The 21,051-nt window shown below is 36.8% G+C and overlaps 1 protein-coding gene across 1 annotated transcript in view; it reads left to right on the top strand.

Annotated features, from left to right (window-relative positions):
* Positions 1-21,051, top strand: part of LOC115223763 (trafficking protein particle complex subunit 9) — a 171,557-nt gene that overhangs the window by 30,733 nt on the left and 119,773 nt on the right. The window contains exon 4 of the mRNA XM_029794414.2: positions 14,825-14,970. Coding sequence (XP_029650274.1) covers positions 14,825-14,970 — 146 coding nt within the window. The remainder of the gene's footprint in view (positions 1-14,824; positions 14,971-21,051) is intronic.

The raw sequence follows: 21,051 nt of genomic DNA, 5'->3' as shown, positions 1-21,051 counted from the left end.
GCAAGCCAGGTGAGACTATACCTGTGGCCAGTGGTTGTTGCCAATGCCACCTGACTGGCTCCTATGTTGGTGGCATGTAAAATGCACCATTCAAGTGTGGTCAATGCCAGTACTGTCTAACTGGCACGTAAAAATCATCCACTACCCTTTCAGAGTGATTGGTGTTAGGAAGGGCACCCAGCTGTAGAAACCTTGCCAGATAAGATTGGAGCTTGGTGCAGCCTTCTGGTTTGCCAGTCCTCAGTCACTCTGTCCAACCCATGCCATCGTAGAAAGCAGACATTAAACAATGATGTGATGATGATGATATTCATGGTCTAGAGGTTAGGGTATTGCACTCGGAATTGCTAGATTGTGGGTTCAATTCTCAGGTCAGGCAGTGTATTGTGTTCTGGACACCCAGGGGGCATACACTTTCCTACCCTGATGTAATCTCCAGGGATACAGGCATCCAGCAACAGGACCACCGTAATGCCATGATGGACCATGAAGTCTGGCGTAGCATGGTAAATTCCATTGTCTCGACCACGGTCGAACAATGATGATGATGATGTGTTCTGGAGCAAAACTTTTCACTTCACACTATTTCAGGTCACTCAGCTGTAAATGGGTTAACCTGTTAGCCTTCTGATCAGAGGCAATGTTGGCTTGCTCACCTTGCCAGTGAGCTGGCATCTTTCAAAAGCTAACGCAATATGAAGCACATTGTAACTAGTGATGTATAACATCTGATAGCTTGGTCACTACCATGGTATTGATATATATATATATATATATATATATATATATATATATATATATATATATATATTCCATAGTTTATTTTATATATGGCTGTGTGGTAAGAGGCTTGCTTTCCAACCACATGGTTTTGGGTTCAGTCTCACTGTGTGACACCTTGGGCAAGTGTCTTCTACTATAATCTTGGGTTGATCAAAGCCTTGAGCCAACCAAAGCCTTGTGATTAGATTTGGTAAATGAAAACTGAAAGAAAACTTGAGTATATATATATATATATATATATATATATATATTATATATATATATATATATAGTGGTCAGTCCTTTAAATTTTTGTATGTAAAAAATATTTTAATCTTCGGATTTTTTTAGTATGCTAGGCCACTTTAATATCAATTTCTACCCTTGTTCAATTTTAAATAATAAAAAAAATGTTCTCAAACCGGTAAATTGACTGCTGTAATTTATTAACTGCAGGGTAGATTTCCGATCTCAGCACGCTAAAGTGAAGGCATTTGAAAGATACACATAAATATAATTTGTTGAACTCTATGTATGCGGGACTCCGGTCAAGCGTTTTTTGTATCTAGTCCTGGAAATTATGTTTGTAAACGACAGACTATGCTGATGATATTGCAGATTTTCACGTATGCATATACGTGAATATTAACAAGTGAAACTGATCGGTACATAGGTAATCGTTTTTGATTTCGTATATTTTCATTTGTCTTGCTTATTTTTTACACTTTGGTTTTTTCTTGAGAACACATTCTCCGTGGAAAATAGCGATTTTTAGTGCTCAGTCCTTCAAATTTTGCATATATATATATATATATATATATACTAGCTGAATTTGACACAACACGGGAAAACTCATCCGGTCCGGATACCAGTAGGATTGACAGATCAATAGCTCTTTCTCAATTCGGTGGGTGGTGGTGCATGGCTGTTCTTAGTTGGTGGAGTGATCCGTCTGGTTGATTCCAATAACGAACAAGACTCCAGCCTGCTAACTAGCGTGTCAATTAGTGCTTTTCCGGTAGCGCGGCGGCGCCGAAGTCGTCGTCGGTAGCTCCGCACGCAGCCTGGGCTTGCCATTGCCGCCGCTCTCCTTTCTCTACGCGCGGGTAAGAGTGTGGTTGTTACTTTCTGTTGCTTCCTTTCAGCACGTAAAAAGCACCATCCGAACATGGCGGATTGCAGCGCCATCTTGACTGGCTTCTGATCGTTGCCGCTGCGAGCCCCCCTGGCACCTGTGCCGGCGGCATGAAAAAAGCACCCACTACACTCACAGAGTGGTTGGCGTTAGGAAGGTCATCCACCTGTAGAAACACTGCCAGATCAGACTGGAGCCTGGTGCAGCCTCCTGGCTTCCCAGACCCCGGTCAAACTGTCCAACCCATGCTAGCACGGAAAACGGACGTTAAACGATGATGATGATGATTCTCCCTCTTTGTTTCTCTCTCCTTTCTCTCTCACTTTCCCACTCTCTTACTTTTCTTTTCTCTCGGACTCTCCCTTGCTTTCTCTTACTCTCTATCTTTATCTATCTCTCTCCCATTTATAAACAACAAAAGATCTTGAGTAAGTGGAGAAATAAAATATTTAGAAAGATCGATCATAAATATCAGGCAGTGGCAACGGAAAGGTCTGCTTCAAGGCAGATAGCAAAACACTAACATTTAAAAGGGACAGACGAACTTGCGAGCTGAATAAAAATAATAAAATATTGGAAACCAAAGTTTGAAGGGATAGAATCTGAGGATAGTAGAGTCACCATGGCTGGCATTTCTTAACGACAGACAGCAACGTTTTGACAGTTTAACGGCTGGTGTAAAATTTTGAACTTGATGTAAAAGAAAATTGGTAAACACCAATTTTTGAAGTGATTCTTTCTCATGACAGTAGACTCACCATGACAAGCATTCAAAACTTCTTCATCATGGACGGCAACACATTGACGATTAAAAGGCTGGCACAAATTTTTTAGCTTGATGTAACAGAGAATTCGTAAACACCCGCTCCTTTAAATTTTAATCCCCTTCCAGCCCCATTTAGACCCCTTTTCACATTTTGGTTAATATAACCCAATTTCATTCGGGTGTACTGGGGCCACATTTTATAAGATGAGGAATTTTGTCCTAGAGGTCACGCCTTTCATTTGAGGGAAAAAAATATGTGTGTGTGTGTGTGCACGCATTATATATACAAATGTATACAAATTATATATATATATATGTATAAATTAAATTAGAGATAAAACCACTAATAGGCAAATCAAACAGTGAAAAACCCAAAACAAAAACATAAAAATAAAAATATATAGAAAATATATAAAATATAAAATTAAAAAATTTAAAATAAAAATTATTAAATTATATTTATAATTTGTTTAAAAATATATATAACTATCAAAAATTATTAAAAAGCTTAATATACATAAATACAGATATATACACTTTGTATATATACATTATACATACATATTTATATATCGAACACACACACACACACACACATATAAATGAACGCAATAAATATCTGATTAATAATATTTGTTCTCATGATTGTGTGTTGGTGTTGGCGATGATAATTCTCTCTATGAATGCAGACAACGAGATAACGTCGTTTGATGAAGTGAAAGTGATAGGAAGGTAGGAAATAGAGTGAGTGAAAAAGTGCTGGGAAGGGAGGAAATAGCATGAGTAAGTGAGGAAGAAAGATACATTAAAGAATGGGAGTGGACTTGTCAAAGTGGGTTTTTGGTCGTAGCAATGACACCTTTTAAGATAGGGATTTCTAACGTAGCCCACGGGCATCGTCATCTCATTTTACATGTCCCTGTAAATTTTGGAGTCAATCCAACGGGATGTAGTGGCCTTGAAAGCGATCCAAGCGGTCCAAACGCATTTCAGTTTTATATATAGAGATTTTATATATATATACACACACACATACACACGTGTGTGTGTATATCTCCCACCAGTGCTTAACAACTGGTGTTTGTGTGCCTACATCCCCATAACTTAGCACTTTGGCAAAAGAGACTGGTGGATTAAGTACCAGGCTCAAAAAAAAAAAAAGAAAGAAAAATACATAATAGGGTCAATTCATCTAACTAAAAATTCTTTAAGGTAGTTCACCAGCATGGCCACATTCTAACAACTGAAACAATTAAAAAGAAAAAAAGGGTAATGGAATGTTTATGTTGTATAGTTTATTTTGTTTATCTAGTCCATTCTCCAGCAAATCTCTTGAGAAAGAAGGTTGTCTTTCTGTCTGTATATTGGATAATAAAATGAATGGTTTACACCTGCTAGCTTACTAGTAAAGTATGGTCACTTTCACAGTGATCATTATGTATATGGCAAATGAAGGATGGAAGATATGAGAATTTATTAATCACGACAATTGCTACGACACATTTAGTATTGATCCCTCATGGGTGGGACACTCAACAACTAGTTCAGGAGCATCTGGTGGTGCAGATGCATCTTGTTGGGTGATAAATAGATACAACTCATTAAAACAACTTCATTTATATAGAAGATCAAAAATACAATCACAGATAGGAAAAAAGAGAATTGAACACGCAATACAGCAAGAAAAGTATTAAAAATAACTGTTAGCAAATATGGATGTATAAGTTCCCTTGGGCAAGCTGCATGGCATGAGTACACTCACTCATACAAGCATCTGCGAAAATATGAGCATATGCATGCATGAGGTTTGGTGCACTCATGATCAAAAAGCGAGTTAACTATCCACTTGGTGTTTGTTAGAATGGAGAGGTTAAAAAGAAACTTAAGTCATCCATACCTTAAATTAAATTATGTTAACAGTTACTGAAAATTCATTCCCACTGCATTGTGCAAATGTACATTTATATCTGTGTAGGCATCACGAGAGTCTTTCAGAAATTCTATTAATGATCTTCTCATAGAAGACAGGGATTCCTCAGAGCAGAGATAGCATCTCCTGGAAATTATATTGCATGGTTTCACATGCCTTACTATGAACCATGTTATGCTGTACTTCATTTTATCTTCCTTCAGTTGCCGTACAAAATCAGCCAAAGATGTTAAATGTCTCTTATTGATTGTCTTAAAGCTGGCGACATGGTTATGATAATGATTCTTAAATGAATCAACCGTCTGCCCAATGTAAACATACAGTCCTCCCCTTGTGTGCACAGTACATTTATATACAAAATTTGTACTCGTACAGAGATTCATCAAAGGCCATTTTGATTTTTCTCTGCATGAGCATTTATCATATTATTTGTATATAAGGCAGTCCTGACTTCATTTACTGATGTTGTTACCATGTTAGCTGTATTATAAGTATTTCTACTACTACAATGTGTCGTAATAGGTGTTTATCATTGCAGTTTACATCTCCTTGGTTAGTATTTAGATGCGTATGTTCGCTAGATCCAGTAGGTGGGTTATTGAACATTTACTGCATTTTACTATTGTTTATGCAATGCATTAGCTGCTCTAAATTAGCAGAGTTGGCATAGGATACCTTCATGGTGTGCCGATTAAAAATAGCATGATACCATTTAGATTTAGGAGAACATTTGTTCAAAGCAGCAAAAAATTTTCCAGCAATCTTGGTTAAAACATTTGAACCGAAAATTGGGTTGAACAAGAGGATATCCTGATTCCTATATCTGTTGTTAGGCTTATTTGATCAAGTGTGTTGTACAGGATTGGAACAAGCAGTTGGATTATTATGTCACATGTGCCTAGGAGTTTTCGTTGGTAGTTTATTGACATGACCAATTCTTCCTGGCCTATATTCTCTGTCTGAGTGAGTTCTCAAACCGTAGTGTTCTGTTGGTGTACAATGTGTATTACAATTGGAGGAATTACTAGTGTTGTGTACACCTGCTTCTTGTATATATTGAATATTTTCACAGTACCCAGCCCTACCTGGAGCAGCATTACAATAAGTTGCATGTGATTCAAAAATTTTATTATTAGCAGATAATCTATATATATATATATATATATATATATTATATATATATATATACGTGTGCGCTCACACACACACACACACACACACATTAAATGATATATTAAATGATTTCAACAATGATCAGTTGTTTGATCAACTGAATGACCAGCTCATAGAGTAACTCATAACATAATTCTTAGGTAGAATTAGCTTGGCACAATATGACTGAACTGAACCTTTGAATTACAGGTACAAACTACCCAACCTTGGACCTTGTGATTGAAATGTATGTGGGAGTACCCAAAAGAAACAATAATTTTGTAATATCATTTTATTCACTTAGTTTTACATGTTTACACTTTCATTACCTTCAAAGTATTCTCCATTTGTAGCAATGCATTGGTCCAGACATGTTTTCCACTGTTCAAAGCAGTCCTGAAAGGAAGCAGAAGAAATGGAAACCACACCCAAAGATATTTCAGTCAAAAAGCTTAAAGAATTGTTACAAACAATTGAAAAAGCAGAAGAACTCGTTCTAGAGATTGATTCAAATGAAAAGAGATGCATGAATGTTCGTAGAGGACTAGATAAGCAAATTGATTATTGCAAAACCATGATGGAAAGGGAAAAAGTTCAGTGTTTAATTGGAGTTAGATGAGGTTTTTACTAAAAAAATAAAATTCAAATCTTACTATATTTTTTAAAATATATTCTTCAATTTAAAGTAAATATAAGTAAATAAAATAAAGATGTGCTTTAAGTGAAAGAAAATGTTTATAATTTTGGTATTTTCCAGGGTTCATTATAATTATTACATTGGTTCTTAGGCTTGATTAGTGTGGTTTTGGTATATGTGGTGTTTCACAGGAATAATTAACTGCACTAATCAAAAAATTCCTGTAATATACGACGAGCTTCTTTATAGTTTCTGTTGTATTATGGCCTCAGTGAGATATGTGGGTTTGCCTTCAGCTTCACATAATTTATTCTTGCATCTCTTTTCTACAACATACTAAGTGATTTGCATATGACTGTAATTGGCACTTGCGATTATGCTTATAAATACTACCATAAATACTCCCTTAAAAAAGGGAGCAAAGAAACACATTTCTATGCAACCAGCAAGGAAGAAGGACATTTTTGGGACTGAACTCATGACCTTGTAGTTTGTAAGCAGTCTACTTACCACACTGCTATTTGTAAAACAGTTCAATTCGTTGCTTTTTGGCAAATTCATCAGTCAGTTTGCTATAAAATTCATCACCACCATGCTCTGCCTTCATCTTCTTCAAAAAGGTCTTTATTCATGGAAATGAAGACCCAATTATTCATTCTCTTTTCACTTTGAGAACATCTCATAATTATTTACTCACTTTAAAGAAGAAAATGATCTCTCACAGGATGCAGTTGTGGCAGGTATAGTCAGAATCAGATGTAGTAATTTTGTTACTTCTACCAGAGCTTGGTTTAGTTCAAGTTCCCATATTATACCTACTCCTTGGATGCTTGATGCTTGCTTTGCAAAATCTGCAGCATAAACTTATTTGAGCTTGCATTTCAGTTCATCCAATTCCAACATATTTTTGTAGACATTCAGAAATGAAAATGTTTCCATCAGAAATTGTGTTTCGTAAGTGTGAAAAAGCTTCGGATTCAACAATTCAACAAATTTGAACTCTTCCATCGTTTTAAATCTTTGCGCAATATGAACAATAATTTCATCTAAAATGTTGTGAATCAAAGTTCTTAAAGCATCTGGTTCTTCATGTTGACTTCGCTTATCTGGTGGTTTAGTAACACCGTTTAAAACCTTGGAGTAAAATTCCTCAAACTTGTTGTCCTTGATATGAATCAATTTTTTTTTTGTAGTTCTCAACTTTACAAATACATCTTGAAATATCAAGCAAACTTCTATTGAAGTATTGAATATAGAATCTCTGAACCACTCAATATGGTTTCAAAAACTACTAATAACAATTTTAAATGAAGATCCCCCTTGCTTGTGTTAATTCTGAAGCATTCCATTTCTCTGGATTTTCTAATATGGTTGAAAATAACTCAGAAAACGAAGTAATTTTATCAGACAAGATGGATACTTGCCTAGATGAATAATTCCATTGTGTGTCAGATAGCTTCGGAAATCACCTTCCAACGATTTCATCCATTAGTGCTATATGAGCCGTTGACTTTGAGAAAAAAGTTGTAATTCCTTCTCCAGCATAAGTTTGTGCAATGAATTTTTGACTACATTTGAATTTATTAAATTTTTGAACTTCTTCAGTCAGTGATGCAGTCTTTCTGTCTTTACTGACATCAACATAACCCAAAAACCTTTCTTGAGGCTTTTCCTTCTCATCAACAAATCATAAAACATGCAACAATTGAGACTTCATTCACAGATCCTTAGTCTCATCAGACTGGATATTTTTTCGATCACTGACCTAATTTCACCTTCAATTGTAGCAGCTATAGAATTAATAATTGCATTATGAATATCACTTGGAAGTCCAGAAAACATGCAGTTGGCATTTTTCTTCATGAAATCTAAATACGATCATCATCATATTCTGCTACTGCTTCACAAAGAGTTAGAAAATTTCCCTTATTATGTGATTCTTTTGTTTTATCGTGTCCTTGAAATGGTAATTCTTGACAAGCCAAAATGTTGATACAGTGAATTAGCCTGTTTGATATATTACAATTTTTTTTTGACTGTTCTATTATGCAACTGAATCAAAGCAGCTTTCCAGTGATCAATTTTTTATGTTGACCAAAGCTTTTCAGAGCAATAACGGAATTCAAATAGTTACGAGATTCTTTGTTGTCTTGACAAAGCTGTAATCAAGTTGTTCAAATCACAGTAGCCAGTAGCTGTCCATGTGTTCTTATGTCGACTCCTCACCTGAATCACTGACATGGGAAACAAAACAATTTGTTTAGAATGGGACATCCTGTCATCCACTCATACTGTTCATAATACTTTGAATTAAAATAATGATGACATTCCTTGCAACCCCCTTTAGCTTTGAGTTTCAATTGAAGCTTTGGTTTCTCTCTTCCAAGAATAACAATCTCCTTTTTCTCTTCAAAGCTTCTTGTTGCAAAAGGTTGTGAAAGTAGAGAGGAAACTGAGTTAATTGACTCTTATGCCATTTAGTGGGTACATGAAAACTTGGAAAATGTTACTGAGTTTTAATTTTGTTTTTGATGAATCAGCAGAAATCTAGCTATGAATCTAACAACAAAATTAGGCTTGTTTACTTGTTTATGTAAATTTCTTAAAAATAATTTTAAATATTCACAAATAATTTTTAAAGCATTGGAATAATGGATAAAAATGTTACCTTTTAACCCCAGAAAATCAAATTCTCTGCTAGTCCTTTGCACTGCTAATGAATTCTGAGTAGTGGTCACATGATTAAATTCCACAAGGTAGTGTTGTGACTTTTGACTCCTGAATAGGCAGGAAAAAGAATTGCTTTATTCTCTATGTTTTGACCTACATTTTCTTCTCTTTTCACTCCCTAGAAAACAGCAGGCAAGTTGTTTATTTTTTTGAATTCCCCAAAGCATGCAAAAATATATTTGCTTTCTTTAGTGGTCCTATAATTTCATTTCATTTTTTAACTGCTGCTGACCAATTCTATTTATAGAAATGTTCTCTTGTAGAGCCAGAAGCAAATGTTTTCCTGCATGCTGTGTCTATTCAGGGGTCATAAGTCATAATTCATTCATTCGACCACTACCCAGTGGGAAATGAAAAAAGAATTCACAAGAAAATTAAAGATGCTGCTGGGTTCAGCATTGAAGAGAGAGAATATAGCACAAGCCAAAATCAGCACTCTTGAAGAAGCTTACAGTCTGCCTAGTCATCCATTCAGTTTATCATCCAATGATATCTTAAAGGTCCTGTATCTTGTACTATGCTTTTTTCCCCTGTATATGGCAACCAAAGTGTGGCTGTTCCAAATATTCTGGACAAAACAATGAGAACTGAAAGAAGGCCTGCAGTTTTAAATCTCTTTTCTTGAGAAGCTCAAAATGTATCATGGTTTGCCAAGTGTTGTCTTAGAATGGCACCAAGTTACAAACTCTCTCTCAAAAGTCATATTTCCATTATTAAATGTTAAACTACATTTAGCCAAAATGAAGATGTATCAAATATTATTTACCAACTGGACTAATTAGTACAGTTGATTCAAATCTCTAGAATATTCCCAAGATTATCAAATTGATTAACCAAATGTAATAGGAGAAACTCCCATCATTGTTCCTAAATCTAAATAATATGAAATCCATCTGTGGTTCCAATTGTGATCAATCTACATTTGCTGTTACTATGAGAAATGCTTTTATATACTTTGATGGTAGTGTTCTTGTAGTTGCTGACTATTTGCAGTTAGAACTTAGAACCATTTCTCACCTGTCATCAACATTATCATATTTGTATGAGTCAAATGGAATTTAGTGAGGCAGCATCTATGGCCAGATACCTTTCTTTTTGCTGACCCATACCTATTTCCAAGCAAAGTAATATTTCCCCATGACCAGGCACATTTTTTTGTGGCATATCAGAGATGAATGGCACTGCTTGTGTGATGGTGATACACATTTTCAGTTCTATGCCAAGACAAGAAAACATAAATGTGTGCATGTGTACACACACACATACACACACGCACGTGTGTGCGACAACTGGTGTTGGTGTGTTTATAACAGTTCAACTAAAAGACACTAATAGAATAAGTACCAGACTTTAAAAGAAGTACTGGAGTCAACTTCTTCAGCTAAACCCTTGAAGGCCATGCCCCAGCATGGCCACAGTCTAGTCATTATAACTGTTTCTTATGTAATTTTTTAATAGAAGAATGAGAACATTACATCATTATAAAAGACTGTAATCATAAGATGAGAAGTAATTTTTACAAAACAAAGGACTGTCTCAAGAATACAGCCAGGTTGAGGCTAAAGACTGTTGAGGCCAACTATGAAATGGGAGAATGAGTAACTATGTTGGCTGTTTAGGTTAAGAATGTAGTTCTTGAAAGGGTGTAATATAATATCCAAGGTCAGGGATTCAGGTGAGGAGTCTGCTAGGCTTGATCATAGGTAGACTAGAGTGGAGTGTAGGAGATAATTTATTAAGGCTTAGCATAGTGGTAAGGGAAGGTCATAAAACAATTAAGGATAAGTGAAGAAGAAATGATAAATAGATGTATGGATGAAAGGAAAAATAAAATAAAAGTAAAAGAATGCAAGCCAACCAGGTATAGAGTTGGGGTGTCGGAATCTCTAGCTTATGGTAAAAGACCAGAGAAAATACAGAAATTTAGGGGTATTCAGTGGATATTGATTGAAAGTGGAGTGGGGTACATGACCATCAAAAAATCAAACTTTTATGGAAATGGTTATAGTAGAGTGTTATCTATTAATAAGAAGTTTAATGAACGATGGGGTTACATAATGAACTATGCCTAGTATGGAGTTAGAGGAAATAGCCAATCAGATATCAGGGAAAACCAGCAGTAAGGGAGTAGTCTACTGAATAACTATGGAATGTTAAACGGGTAGCAATGATATCAAAATGGATGGTATAATCACCTTAGTGTGAAATCAGATGAAGCAACTCAAGACAGTAGTCACGGATAAGGGTTTGGATAGTGTGTTCTATCTACTATATAGCAAATCCTGCTCAAAAAACCATATGTTGGTGTAAGCAATACATAGGTAATAGAAATGGAAATGAACTGTCTAGGGTGTACAGGCTGCTACTAGAGGTTAGGTTTCATCATCCTTACTTTTGCATAAAACTTGGTGCACTATAGATAGTGTAAGTTCTTTCAATATATCATACCATGAAAGTATAGTAAGAATGGTTGGTAATGGGAAAACAAGACTAGAAGGACTCAGATATGAATGGGGAGATTGATAGGCTAAAGGGTCCGCAGAAGAGGGAGTAAATTGGATTGGACCTAGGTTGGGGGCTGTTATAGAGGTTGTTTCATGTCCTTAAAGTATTTAAACATGTGGGTAGCATTATGTATACAGGAAAAACGAGGTCTAGTTTACTATTTAGTAGGTTTCCACTATTATATATATATATATACACATCTTTTGCTTGTTTCAGTCATTGTACTGTGACCATGCTGGGGCATTGCCTTGAAGGGTTTAGTTGAAGGAGTTGACTCTTGTATATTGTGTGTATGTGTGTGTGTATATATATGAGGTGTAGTCAAAAGGTATCCAACCTTTGGCCAAAAAACAAGTAATATTAAAAAACTCACCATTTTGATTTAGTCTCTTTCAAAGTATGTGCCTTGGGAGTCTACACATTCCTGTCACTGTTGGAAACATTTCTGGAAATCACTTTTTGGGATGCTGTAATACTGTGCTGATGAATTTTGCTTAATGTCCTCTATTGACTCAAATCTTCTCTCATTGAGTGTATTTTTTGAGCTTTGGGAATAGTCAAAAGTCACACAGAGCAACGTCTAGAGAGTAAGAAGCCTGACGAACAAGTGGTGTGTTTTGTTTGACGAGGAATGCTTGGATGATGTGGGTAGAATGAGTGGGTGCATTGTCATGGTGGAGTTGCCAGTTCTTTGCTGCCCACAGGTTGGGTAGTTTTTGCCACACAGCTTCATGAAGGTGATGAAGAACCCCCAGGTAGTATTCTTTGTTAATTGTCTGGTCACAGTGTAGCTCACTGTCCACTGAGGTGCAGCCATCTTTGAACCAGTTGCACCACTCCTTTATTTGTGTTTTTCCCATAGCATCATCTCCAAAGGCCTTCTGAATCTTCCTGATACTCTGGGCTCGTATATCACAAAGTTATTGGCAGAATTTGATACAGTATCTTTGCTCAATGCACTTGGTCATTTTGACTCAAAAAGAAAAATCACACATTTTGATTCAAAAAGAAAAATCACACATGTCACTGCAGGTGAATGGCACAACCTAGAAGCAAGAAAATTTTTGCGCATGTTCAGGAAGGACATGGCCACCTAATACCCCTGCGGATCTTGCTCATTCATTATTATTTTGTGCAAAAAAATCAAGGTCGGATAGTTTTTGACCACCTCATATATACAGGGGTTTTACAAAATAATGGAAACACCCTGAGAAAAAAGTTGGAAGAGGTAGACCCAAGAAGACCTGGTATGAGGTGGTGAAGCACGACTTTCGAACATTAGGCCTCACCGAGGCAATGACTAGTGACCGAGACCTTTGGAAATATGCAGTGCTTGAGAAGACTCAGCAAGCCAAGTGAAACCATAACCCAGGGGTGTAACCAGTCCACTTATGCATACCTTTCCTTCATTGGGCACTAAACTCTGCTTGCAAAGACCTGTTGAGGCAAGTGAAATCCAAATCAAATTCGATGACTGGCATCTGTGCTAGTGATGTTGTGTGTCGTTGATTGATCTTTCAGACTGAGGAGATATGGTTCAGATGATGGACCTTGAATTGGCTTTTGGAGGATCCTATGTATACATATATATGATGCTTTTTTGCATGCATTGATGTGGACATGCAGATTTATTGTGAGAGCTACACTACTTTGAACTATTATCATCTTTGTTGTCATTTGGTGACTTTTTCTTTTTGTCTTCATGATATTCTGGCTGGTTTACAGTGTTTGTAGTGTTCTTGATATTATTGTTTGTTTTGTTGTTTCTTTTCTTGGTTTTTGTTTGGCTCCTATTATGACTGTTGGGGTCACCATCCTTGTTTTTGTGATTCCTATTGTTTATTTTTGTTGTTGTTCCTATACCTTGTGTTGTTTTCTTCTGTTTGTTCCATGTTTGTTGTCGTTGTTTGCATGTATATTTTTCTATTGCTGCATTTGTGTATGTAGAACTCCATGCTATTGGATGTGTACTTGTTGAAGATACGATGATATTTATGTGATTTAGGGAAGCACTCATCTAATGCTGTAAGGAATTCTGTACCTATCTTCAAGGATACTTGCAATCTGAACACTGGGTTGTACCACAAGACTTTGGAATTTTTGTATTGTTTGTTTGGTTCCTTTATCCAATTTTGCAGGTTATTGCTATTATTGTTATATTTTCATTCTTTGTTTATTTAAAAAAATTTTCCATTCTATCTTGTGTTTGTGTGTTTCTATTGTTAGGTGTTTGTTGTTTTTCATAATGCATATGTTTTCTACTTTGGATGCATAGATATTAATATTATTTAGGATTTTGCCAGATGTGAACTTGATTTTTTTCCTTAACCTGGCTCTAGCTAGTACTTCATTGTAGTAAGGTGCATGTATGTTAAATATTGTCTCATTGGCTGACAGGTGTAATATTCTAGTAGTTACATTCCTAACTATTCCTTTTGTTATGGATGGTGTATGATTGGACTTTACTTTATGTATCCCAGGCACTGGTTCAGTTTGTGGTATGTTTTTTATATCCCAGTTTCTAAGCTAAAAGCATCTAGAAAATTTACTATATGGTAATTACTGTCTATTGTTATAGATAGGCTGAAATCTTTAGATAATTTGTATAGTTTTTTTTTATATCTCTATGTCTACCTTAGTACAATTATCTATTGCAAATATTATATATATATATATATATATATATATATGTGTGTGTGTGTGTGTGTGTGTGTGTAAAATCATCTTCATTGTTTAATGGCCATCTTTCATGCATGCATGGGTAGGACAGTTGACAGGGACTGGCCAGGTAAAAAAACTACCCTAGGCAATTGTGACTGTTTTGGTAAGGTTTTTATGGCTGTATGTACTTCTTAACACCAACCACTCTGTAGAGTGGAGTCAGTGCTTTTTACTTGGCACTAGCACTTACAGGGTCACCAAGTAACTCACAAGACAAGAAATTATGAGAGGGCAGGGGCATTTGAGGAGGGGAACTTGTGTCAGAAGGTGAAAGGTCAAAGTGTGACAGAGATATATATTGTGTTGATTCTGCAGCTGGATGCTCTTTCTAGTAGTTGGTGTTAGGAAGAGCAACCAGCTGAAGAAACCATGCCAAGGCAGAGAATAGAACTTGGTACTGTGTTTTAACTAAGCCAACATAGAAGGACATTGAATGCTTTTTTTTTTAATGATGATAATGATTAATATTGTTTATCCACTTTTCAGAGCTTATAAAAAGAAATGCACGGGTCGTCTACGTAAACATCTTGCTGACCTTTGCTTACAAGCTGGTTTACCAGGAGAGGCTATTCTACACTATCAGACCTCATTGGACATACTAAAGACGGTCAATGATTGGCTGTGGATTGGGGGTAAGTTAGATTTTGAATTGTTGTTTATTCTCCTGTCAATCCTGGTTCAACAGATTGATATATGATGAAAGGGATTCTAGTGCTTTTTTTTCTCCTTTTTGTGTGTGTGTCTCTTTTACTGCATTGTCCTCCTTTTTGAAGAAACTTGAGTATGTGATTTGAGGAGAATTGCTACTATTTCTAACTGGGGAACTTCTATGCAAAAAATCCCATATTAGCTAAGATTTGAAATTATGATTACTGTTTTTATTCTTTTATATTGAATGTCATGCATTTTGTTGGCCAGTCACTACATTTTTGAGGCATGAATGACAGAGGAGTGTCTGTGTAAATTGGGAAAAATCAATATCACTAGGTATTTTTGCCAATTTTCTGGACAATATCTTTGTCCAGTATACATTGTCAAAGCATGCATGTACACACACACACACATACACACATGTGCACACACACATCCAACACCACATCCAGATAAAGGCTGCTCAACTTACTAACATCAGTTGCTTGCAAACACACTCCATCTGCTCCACAGATGTGTTGTGAACCTCATTGTGCCTCATCCATCACTACCACTGTGGCCTCTGTTTCTCAGAGCCAGCTGTTCTCATGCCAACTACGTTCAGACACTCCTGTTTTACTCAACTCTCCTGTTCGTGTCTCCCATCCTGTATTCACTCCATCTTCAGGCCCACACACTACTGTGCTCAATTTTTCCTTCCTGGAATGTCAGCTCTCTGGAATTTCATCACTGTGCTTGTTTTTCCTGCAGCACACTGACTTTCAATAGCCCTAGCAAAATGGTAACAACATCATTTTCACTGGTCTTGGTGAACCTGTGTAAACCATAAGTATAATCCCTTTCTCTTGACCAAATTTTTAAAAAAAGCCCCAAAAACTGAGTGCATGATAGGTTTGATTCCTAGTTAAACTGTTTCATTTCATGAGTCCTTATTTCTTTGATAATTAGCCATTGTTAACATTTTTTATTCCCCCTAACTTTGGCTTTTTTTTTTCATTCTTCCGGGGTTCAACAAAATACTGGGCTTAATTCATTAGCAAAGTATGGGGCTCAATACATGATACAGTACTGGATTTCATTGTATCTGTCTGAATTTGTGTCTTTGGACCAAAGTTAGATATTATTACTATTTTTCCTATTTATTTGCATCTTGTTTCATCTTCTGACTAAGTCTCAACCAGAGACCTAAGGCGTATATATATTAAATGGAGAAAAACTTCCTGAGAATGTGGGTGGTTGATGTCAACACAATTTTTTGAATCTCATAGATTGTTGGTTTCCCTGGGATCTGGTCAAAACATTTATCACTACCTTTCTTGATCATTCCCAGAACACCTACAACAACAGGGATGGTTTTGGTTTTTAATTGCCGTGTCTTAGATATCTCAGTCTCAAGGTCCTTGTATTTCAACAGTTTTTTCCTTTGCTGAAATGCTCCTATCAGTTGGCACTTTCATATCAGTTAACAGATATGTTTTTTGACTAAGGTCTTTGATGATGATGTCTGGTCTGTTTTCACTTATTTGCCTGTCTATGTATCCCATAATCCCATAGGATGGTAACATTCTCTCCCTCAGTGACTGGCTCTGGATGGTGTTTGTAATAGTTCTTAGGATGTGAGATATCATAGCGATGGTATATGCTACAGTGCAAATATTGGCCAACTCAATCATGGCTGGTTTTATTTTCTGTTGGGGTAAGAACTGAACAACTGCAACAACGTGGTCAATAATCTCCAGTTCATCGTTGCAGAGTCTACACTTTGTGTTTACTCATTGTGTGTGACATTAGCTTGATAATTCTGAGTGAGGAGACTCTGATATTACTGTTATTATTATTATTGAGTGAGAGAGCAGTGCATGCCATCAAAGTAACAACAGGGCAAAATATATGAAACCCAATATATCCATCATGACTACCCATCTGATAAAGGTACACCAAACACATGCATCACAACCATATGTGCATGACATGGCGATCTCATATCAAGATAAACAGTGCAAGAAGTTGCAGATGGGGCCTAATTAGAATTTTCTTCAAGTTGAGTAGCCCATTATGCTCAAATGGTCCTTGAATAAAGGTTGTTGAAGGATGTTGAACGAAACACCCATGTTTCCAGAAGTGAATTATTCAAAGCCCAAAGAATCCCACTCAACACATGGCTATGATGCTCCCCAACTACTGCTCATGATCAGAGATGCCCACACCATCAGCCACTAAGGGACATGCTCAACTGGTTAAGTTCAAGCAACTGACAAGCAAATCTGTGTTATTAGTCAGAATATTTGCAATATCCCATCTTTTACACGAAGACAAAACACATATACATGTTAACACTTCCAATTAGTTAAGATTAGAAGCCATTAAAAGTTACTGTCTGGTATTGCATCAGGGCTTTATTATTATTATTCTATGTTTGACTTTTGCTTTACATTTGCACAAGATGGCTCCAAGTCTCACCCAGAGAAGTCAAGAGACAACAAGTTGAAAGTTCATGTTGGTGTTATGCCTAGGGTACCATATATTTGGTTTTGTACTTAGTGTTGTACTAGTGAATACCTAAAAAACCATACGAAAATTATGTTTGTTTTAAAACTTGAGATTACAAAGAAAGTATTTTGTGTAGGATATGAGCAGTTCCCATGAGCACTATCTTTTGAATTTCTGCCAGTTTGGGGTTTCCTGGTATCTGTGTTAGGTAGCAATCAGCCCCTTTTGCTATCATTCCCAGGGCACCTCTGACAACAGGTATTGTTTTAGTCTTCAGGTTCAACATTTTGCTGATTTCTATTTCCAGATCTTTATATTTGCTCAGTTTCTGGTAGGTCTTGACAGATACGTTTATATCGATTAGGACAGTCATATCAATGAGGAGGCATGTTTTTTGTCTGAAGTTTTTTACTATGATGTCTGGCCTATTCACGTCTATCTTTCTGTCAGTTTGAATGGTGAAGTTCCAGAGGAGTGAGATGTGGTCATTTTCAAGCACTGGAGATGGTTTGTGTTACCACAGTTTTTATCACAGTCCAGGCTTCTGCAAATTACCCAGTGAATATATTGTGCAGCTCTATCATGCCTGTTGAGATACCCTGTAGGCGCAAGAAGACTGCACTTGGAAACAACATGATCAATGGTTTCATTTTGTTGTTGACATACACGACATGGGCTACTGCCGTTCTTTAATATGTTGGCCTGGTAGTTCCTTGTAGGTAGGCATTGATCTTGAGCTGCTATGATAAACCCTTCTGTTTCAGATTTTAAGCCAGAGGCCATTAGCCATTGATGGGTCAGGGCTTTGTCAACATCTGCATTATTCACTCTATTTGGGTATTTGCCATTGAGAGGTTTTTCTTGCCATTTATCATTCAGAATATCTAAGGCAGCAGTTTTAGCACAGGTTTCCATGCGCTTAGCTTTTTCTGTGCTTGTTTCTTGTGTGTCTAATTCCGGAATTTGTTGTATTCGGAATTCACTTAGATATTCCTTTGCCTGTTTTGTTACTGTGTATGATGCTTTCTTGTTTTCATGTTTTGAGATAAGTTTTAACATCCAGTCCTCAGAGTTTTTCAGGTAGGTGTCTAGGCCAATTGTAGCAACCTTCATTGTTATTGCCAGTTGTAAAAGCCCACGGCCTCCCTCTTTTCTTGGTAGATAAAGTCGATCTATATCTGCCTTAGGGTGGTGCATTCTATGCATTGTCAACAGTTTTCGTATTTTTCTGTCAAGATTACATATTTCAGTAATTGACCAGTTAACGATATTGAAACTGTAAGTCACGACTGGTATGGCTAAAGCATTGATCGCTTCGATCCTGTTTCTTGCATTCAGCTTCCTGTTTCTTGCATTCAGCTCTTATTATTATTATTATTATTATTATTATAATAGTAATAATCATCACCATCATCATCATTATTATTATTTACTTTTAATCTGCATATTTGTTACAATTACTTGCGAGACACACCTAGCATCCTAGGGTGAGTGAAGGATAAGAGATGTTACAGTATGATTGAAAGCTTTAGGAGGGAAAGTGGCAAAGGCAGTAGCAAAATATCTTCATGTAATACAACACAGACATATTATTATTATTATTATTATTTTTATTATTATATGTTTGGCTTTTGCTTTGTATTTGTATAAGTTGACTCCAAGTCTTACACAGACCTCAAGAGACAACAAGTTTGAAGTTCATGTCTGTCGAGACATAAGAAAATTAAAAGTTAGTCTTAAAAGTAATTTTATAAGATAGTATGATTTTAGGATGACAGTGAAAGTTGTTTGCTATTATGTACATTTAAAAGTACTTTTGATAATATTCAGATTAAAGTATTTTTGGAATTATATAGACAAATTTTTTCTTTGGATATAAGCAGTTCCCACATGCACTGTTTTTTGAATTTCTTCCATTTTTGGATTTCCTGGTATCTGAGATAGGGAGCAATCAGCCCCTTTTGCTTTCATCCCTAGAGCGCCTATGACAACAGGTATTAGGTTCCGCAGTTTACCAATTTCTGTTTCAAGATCTTTATATTTGCTCAGTATTTGATAGGTCTTGCTAGATATATTTATGTCAATTGAGATAGTCATATCGATGAAGAGGCATGATTTTTGTCTGAAATCCTTCTGTATAGTGCCTGGCCTATTTGCATCTATCTTTCTGTCAGTTTGAACAGCAAAGTTCCAAAGGAGTGAGATGTGATCATTTTCAAACATTAGGGGTGGTTTGTGCTACCACCAGTTTTTATATTGGGGCAAGTCCAGGTCCTTACAGATTACACGGTGAAAATACTGTCATTCAGCAAAAAGCTGAACACTCACGTTATCTTTGACAGGAGTGTCCAATAATAATAACAATAACCCTAAGATGGAATCTATGAATGACCTTAGAATGACAAAGGTCTGAGATGGCTGGTGCCTTGCTGTACTCAAGAAGTCCCATACTCTGCAGGAGAAGTGTTAAGACTGGTCCTTCTGGTGGTGTAAAGCACTTGTAGCAGTGTCATGTAAAAGTACCTATGTGGTGCCTCATAAAAGTGCCTGTGTGGTGCCATGTAAAAGCACCCATGCATTGCCACATAAAAGCACACTCTGTAAAGTGGTTGGTGTGAGAAAGGGCATCCAGCTGTAGAAACCATTCCAAATCAGACTGGAGTCTGGTGCAGCTCCCTGACATGCCAGTTCTGGTCAAACTGTCCAACTCATGCCAGCATGGACAACAGACATTAAATGATGGTGATGATTTATATTCTTTTACCACCTTGAAGGATTTTAGTTGAGTGGCTCGACACAAGGACTTATTTATAAGTCCTAGTACTTATTCTACCATTCTCTTTTACTGAACTAAGTTACGGGGATATAAACACATGAACACAGGTTGTCAAGTAGTGAAGGATTACCTGTCTGTTGAAACCTGAATTACAGGAAGGATCTTCATTTTCATGATCATCATTTAATGTTTGTTTTCGATGCTGGCATGGGTTGGATGGTGTGACAGGAGCTGAATAGCTAGAGGGCTGCACCAGGTACTAGTTGTCTGGTTTGGTATGGTTTCAATGGGTGGATGCCCTTCTTAACACCGACCACTTTACAGGGTGTATGAGGTGTTTTTACATGGTGCCAGAATGGGTGCCCTCTGCGTGGTACTGGCATGGGTGCTTCTTACACGGTGCCAGGATAGGTGCTCTTTTTTTACATGGTGCTGGTATGAGTGCTTTCTATGTGACACCAGCACAAGTACTTTCTACATGGCACTGGCATAGGTGCTTTTTATTAGATACTAGCACAGGTGCTATGTGGAAATAGTACCCATGGGGCCACCAAGTGGCTTGCAAGTCAAAGACATTTCAGCTGAGAGGGAGAGAGGAACTGAGAGAAGTGACTGTGTGCCAGGTGAGAGGTTTGAGTAAATAAAGGGTCTTACTACAGAGGAGATACTTGGCTACCCAAGTAGGACAAGGAAGCAGAGGAAGGTGGGGGAGAAAAAGAGTGAGAGAGAGAGAGGGTCTGCCCATAGGGAACAGTAGTGGTGGGGAGTATAGGTAGCACAGAGGAGATGGAGGAGG

Source organism: Octopus sinensis, linkage group LG24, assembly GCF_006345805.1.
Source record: "Octopus sinensis linkage group LG24, ASM634580v1, whole genome shotgun sequence".
In the NCBI taxonomy this organism is placed as follows: Eukaryota; Metazoa; Mollusca; class Cephalopoda; order Octopoda; family Octopodidae; genus Octopus; species Octopus sinensis.
Note: the sequence above shows the minus strand (reverse complement) of the source record. Positions and strands in the feature narration are given on the sequence as shown.